This window comes from Pinus tabuliformis, chromosome X (assembly GCF_031772625.1).
Source record: "Pinus tabuliformis cultivar Carrire ecotype Pingquan chromosome X, CPIR1, whole genome shotgun sequence".
In the NCBI taxonomy this organism is placed as follows: Eukaryota; Viridiplantae; Streptophyta; class Pinopsida; order Pinales; family Pinaceae; genus Pinus; species Pinus tabuliformis.
The window spans coordinates 842786627-842792626 of record NC_142308.1 but is presented as its reverse complement, the minus strand read 5'-3'; the positions used below and the strand labels follow the sequence as shown (position 1 = coordinate 842792626).

General features: G+C 36.7%; 1 protein-coding gene across 4 annotated transcripts in view; it reads left to right on the top strand.

Moving 5' to 3' along the window:
- Positions 1–3920: 3920 nt before the first annotated feature.
- Positions 3921–6000, top strand: part of LOC149142378 (small acidic-like protein) — a 270282-nt gene continuing 268202 nt past the window's right edge. For 2 of the 4 annotated variants that reach the window (XM_089453186.1, XM_089453187.1), the window contains exons 1-4: positions 3926–4262; positions 4359–4401; positions 4492–4574; positions 4719–4757. In XM_089453186.1, coding sequence (XP_089309312.1) covers positions 4225–4262; positions 4359–4401; positions 4492–4574; positions 4719–4757 — 203 coding nt within the window. In that variant the 5' untranslated portion in view covers positions 3926–4224. Of the gene's footprint in view, positions 4263–4358; positions 4402–4491; positions 4575–4718; positions 4758–6000 lie in introns of all 4 variants that reach the window. The other 2 variants (XR_016265274.1, XM_089453185.1) reach the window with 2 other exon arrangements.

Genomic DNA, 6000 nt, shown 5'->3' with positions numbered 1-6000 from the left:
TACCGATGATCTAGAGTGATTTTTGGTTCCAACAATGGAGGGGCAAATGAGGGAGTCTCACCCAAACCGGAACAACAGAGGGGACGTCCTGGGTAGGATCAAAATCTGGAGACCATTTGTTTAGATAAAGTCCTTGCGGACCCATGAAGTATGGGCCATTCCTGAAGATTAAGCTTCTGTCTTCCGGGCTTTCGAATATGAATACAAAGAAACCTTTGCCCACAAAATAACTTTTGACACCCTCTTTGGTCAATGGTGTCCAGTTCGTTTGAGTCCAATCATCCACCAACTTGGGAGAAGGCCAGAGGCCTGTGAACTAGCCTATGAGACCTCCCTCAGCTAGATTCAGGGCCGCTTTATAGGTTTCTTCTTCTGGAAGGGCAACTGAAGGAATAGTATCCATTTTCTTTATAAACTTCTACTGAATCACAGAGGGAGGGCGCTTTGAGCCTGCAGCAATCATGGACCTGAACGTTAGGACCTCCAGGGGCGGAATGGGGTGGGTGGGGGGAGGACAGGGCCTTCGCTGGACTCCATGGGCGATGTGAAAGCGCAGCAGGGCTGAGCGTTGCAACGCAGCAGCCACAGGGGCACGCGGGCGAGCACCCAACAACCCTAGTGAATGCAGAGCACTAGGAGGCAGGGCAACGAGACTTCTTCCACATATCTTCATCCTCGACAACAAATAAAACTTTTATGATTAAAACTTCCAATTAGTATAATGCAAAAGAATTGTTGTAAAGAACTTGTTACATATAGTCTTCAACTAGGTCTAATATATTTAATCATCAAGTGTTCCATCAGTATGAATATATTGCGCTTGAGCTCTATACAATTATTAGAGTTAACAACTTGTCACTGCATAAATTATCTATTATATTCGATTATCCTGATCACAGTTAAATTGTAAAAGTAAAGTCATTGGATAGAAAATTCATTGTTTTTAAACTCGAATATACACTTTCATGAAACTTGACAATATTTTTATTGTTATTTTCATTAGTGGGGAATTTGCTACGTTCTCACATTTAAGAGTACTAAGAAACATAATCACATTCGATTCTTGGTCATTGTGAAATAAAACATTCTTCTTCTTCTTAAAAAAAAGAAAGGCTTAGAATATGGAAAAACGAAATGCATTCACATGATTGGATTATGGAATAAAATTGATTCGTTAATGCGAAGGAAGAGGATTTAGTCCTAACGAGTTATTAATATGAATTTAAAAGATTTATTCCTTCCATAGTCTTTGTCGTGCATATTCCTTAAACTATGATAAGCATATCCTTAATCGGTTACTCTCGTGGATTGATGAGTAATAAGCTAACTTTAATTATTGTTATATACATCGAAATCTAATCTAAGTTGAAGCGATGTGTTATGCAGTTACAATGTAGAATAATAATTCAATGGACGCCCCTTACACCAAACAAATTACCCTTTTAATTTTTTATATTGTGATATGTTTATGAAAATTCAAAGAATTTTTATTATTTATATTTTAGTGGTTCAAAATATGTGTTTTATTATCAAGGGTAAAATGTTAGAGGTTTAAATTTGAAGCTTTTAGATTTTTAGTGTGCGGAATAAAGGATGTGCGGAAGAGGGGTATCTGCGGGAGAACCTTTATTCCCCCACTTCCACACCACCACATACATTCTTCCTTTGCACACTTCTTTCACACACCTCTATCTTGCACAAAGTTTCTTTTGCACACACATGAACTCTTTTTAATATGATGCATGAAAAAACATAGTTAATAAAACCAATAGAACTAAAACTGCAAACTCAGGTTAATTAAAAACTGCAAAGCATTAATTTCTATGATATTTGACACACGCGAAAAGTCATATAAACTTAATGAGTCTCCTGTGGTGCAGATTACCGTCTATTAAAAATTTAATTAAGGCTTAGTTCTATGAATAACAAAAGCTAAATGTTCATAAATTTGTATATAATTCTTAAATATAAATACAAATAATACAAGAGTGTGATACTGCAAGTGGTAATTAATTCACACGTCATCAAGACATCGTTCTAGTCCTTAATAGCATTTACTGTGATGCAGTGTGTAATGATTATTGGTTATAAACAAATTAAGAGGGTGTAGAGGACTCCACACCGAATGTTAAAAAATTAATTAAGCCTTAGTCTTATTATTAACAAAAACTCCACTATCGGTAAATGTAAGACGTTTTGGCATTTATTCGGCGAGTTGACGCGCAATTAGGACATCATTCGAATGCTCAATAACATTTACTTTGACGCATTGTGTAAAGATTAGTGGTTGTAAACAAATCAAAAAAGTCATATGCATCCATATTATAAAATAATCGTATTGACATTTATTCAATGAATGAACATGTAATCATAACATCGTTTCAGTGCTTGATAACATTTACTAGTTGTAAGCACATCGAGAAGGTGCAGAGGGCTCTTCAACCAATATCCATCATAGTAGATTGAAAGGATGTGTAGAAGAGGGATATGTGTGGGAGAACCTTTATTCCCTTAGTTCCACACCTTCACACACATTCCCCCTTCGTACACTTCTTTTACACACTGCCTCGTTCTGCAATAACGTTTTGGCAAAATGTTACACGAACTCAATCAACCTAGCGGGTATTAAAAAATTAGTTAAGACTTAATCATATGATTAATAAAAGCTTCCTCGTTAGTAAATGTAAGTCTTTCTGACATATATTTGGTGAATATATGCATAATCAAGACATTGTTCAAGTGCTCAATACCATATTAAAAAAGTTAATTAAGGCTTACTCCTACGATCAACAAAAGCTCCCCTCCCAGCAAAAGTAAGTTTTTTTGGCATTTATTTGGTGAATTGACATGTAATCAAGACATTGTTTGAGTGATACCATTTACTAGTTATAAACAAATCAAGAAAGTGTAAAGGGCTCTACAACAAGTATCTGTCGTGGCAGATTGGAAGGATATGCAGAAGAGGGATATGTGGGGAGAGCCTTTATCCCCTCACTTCCAGAACTCCACACACATTTCCCGTCTATAAATATCAACCTCCTTAGTAGATATTAACAAATTAATTAAGGCTTACTAGTTGTAAACAAATCAAGAAGGTTTGCTAGTTGCAAGCAAATAAAAAAGGTTCAGAGGGCTTCGCAGCTAGTATCTGTCCTAGCAAATTACAGAATATGCGGATGAACCTCTGTTCCCCCACTTCCGCACCTCCGAACACATTTCCCCTCTTCACACTTCTTCCTTCTGCAAACTGTTCCTTTTCGCGACAATGTCACATAAACTCAATTAAGCTCATGCGACACGAATTAGTACATATTTAAAACTTAATTAAAGCTTACTAGTTGTAAACAAATCAAGAAAGTGCAAAATGCTATGTAACTAGTATCGGTTGTAGCAAATTGCAAAAAGGGAGGTGTCCAACGTATGAAACACTGTTTTCGTAAGGACAAGATGCAGACCCTAGTTTTTTCGACACTTTTTTGGTGATCGGCGTGTAATTAAGACATCGTTTACTAGTTGTAAACAAATAAATAAGGTGCAAAGCACTTTGTGGCACCTATCCGTCATCGCAGATCGCAAAAACAAAAGTGCCATCACATATAGAAAACCGTTTTCATAAAAACAAAATGTGAACTTTGTATTGCCTTAATCATGCTACATATGGATAACTATCAAAAGAAGAAAAGACTATGTTACTAAGCAACTATCACTCTGGTTTACATTACGACAATTATGACATTGCTTTTGTTAATTGAATCACTTAAATAGTTATGAAAGACGTTGTTACTCTCTCTAGCACCTAGTAAATCCACCTTCTAACATGTTGATTATTAATGCTCTATATATCATTAATTCATGACATCTTCATTTAAAAGAAAAATCATTAATTCATGACATCTTCATTTAAAAGAAAAATGTTAAGGTTGTTCAGAGAAATCTGCAATAAGAGGAAAAGTGCCACCTTGGGTATGGACGGTAACCATATAGAATTGACGACTCTTTGTGCAAAAGAACATGATGACATTGCGGCATTTTCTGGTCTGAGTGAATTAATTAGTGTAGTATATTGAAATCTGGAGTGTTTCCATTGCGACATCCACTAATCGAAGCTTTGAACCGGAAGCTTTGAATCGGAGGAAGAGGAGGACATCCACTAATCGAAGCTTTGAATCGGAGGAAGAGGAGAAAACAGCCCTCATTGCCATTTTGATTGATACAACCCCTAAAATGTCTACTCGGAGCGGCCCTCCCAAGCATCTGAACAAGTAAACATATTGCCCACACATACATTCATTCATTCTGCTTTGGTTTTATGGTTTTTGTTCCTTTGGGACTCAAATTTGACTGCTCTGTTAATTCAGGTACGCATGGAAGCCGGCTGCTGGTTGCAAAAAGAACGAGACGGTAAGACCTATACTGTCATCTACTTATTTCAATGTTGATTAAAAAGGGAAAAGTTTGGTTCTGCTAAAACGTCCTCTCACACTCTCACAGGAGCCTGGAGGGAAGTTTCGTCCATTGGCGGAAGTAAGCGGCGTCTGTGGCCGCTGCAAGGATCAGATTGAATGGAAGCGCAAGTATGATATATGTTTTTTTAGGGATTTTGCCTTTTTTGTTTTCTCCGTGTTTTTCAAGGGCACATCACATACAATTATTGGAAATCTGCCCCGATTCATATTCGGTGAAATGACTAATTGCTGTGCCATGGTTCTGTCATACAGATATGGGAAATACAAGCTTCTAAAAGAACCAACAAAATGGTATGTTTCTGCTCGAACGCGCCTTCATTGTCAGTCATGATATGCTGTTTGAGCCTATGCTGTTTATCGTTACAAACATGGTTTGCGTTATTATTGTAGCAGAATTAAGCGTTACCAGAGATTGTAAATAAATGCTTGTTTTGTAGAAAAAATTCACAGTACATTACTCATTTTCTTATTGTGGACGACGTACTGTTGATGGGGTTTAGAACAGTATCTGAATGGGCTGTGTTAATTATAACAATGAGTACCCAAAGCAGGCTAGCCCTGAAGGGCTTAACTTATCGAGGCTTGAAGGGGTTAGCTTATCAAGGGCATTTATTTATACCAATGTTACTAAATAAGTGACTTGGGAAAATTTTGGGAAAAGGTCATTAAAAAGTCGGCAAATTGAAAAAAACCAAGATTTTGTTCCCAACTAAATCAAAAGATTCATTGCCACAGAGTAAACAACAACTTTCTCCAACAGTACCATAGTTACCATATGCGAATATGAATTCGATATGATTCTCAAATTCAATACCAAAAAGTATATCAGAGCATGCAGCCCAACAATACGAAAAAAAATGCAATATCTTCACAATTTAGTAAAAAAAAAAAAAAAAACTGTTCAATTGTTGATAACACGTGCTCCATCCATTGTAAGTGTTAAACTATTGTCCATGTGCCACAAATCACTTGAGTAAGCAGGCAGACTGCACGGGGTAGCAAGGCAAGGCAAAAGTGGCATGATGTTTGGGCTTTTAATTTTTTTTTGTTTCCAGGGTTTCTTTTACTGAACTGATTCATGGCCGAATTTCAGACATTTCAGTCCAATGGACTCCCAATTGAATTGCAGAAATTTGTTTGGATTTGGTCAACAATAATTCAGAAATATGTTGAACGCATTGAACTGAATTTTGCCCTAATAGGGTCGAATCAAATCAGTCATATTTTCGTACTGAAATGGCCAATAAGGCCATATTCTGCAACTATGAGCAGCACTCAAAGCTCTCAAAGACAGGATTGAAAACAAGAAGCAAATGTGAGCAAAAAGACCACCACAATTGCTTTTTATAGACATATTTTCACACGCAAACAGTTTTTTTTGAAAAGTTTGCAAACGATTCACATGAATCATGAGTTGCTCAAAAGGCTCGTGAGTCAGCCAAGTTTTTCTGAAAGTAGCAATTTTTTTTTCCTCACTGGTTACTTGTTTGATAAATGATTCACCGATCAACCTGCAAGTTTTGCTACAATGCTT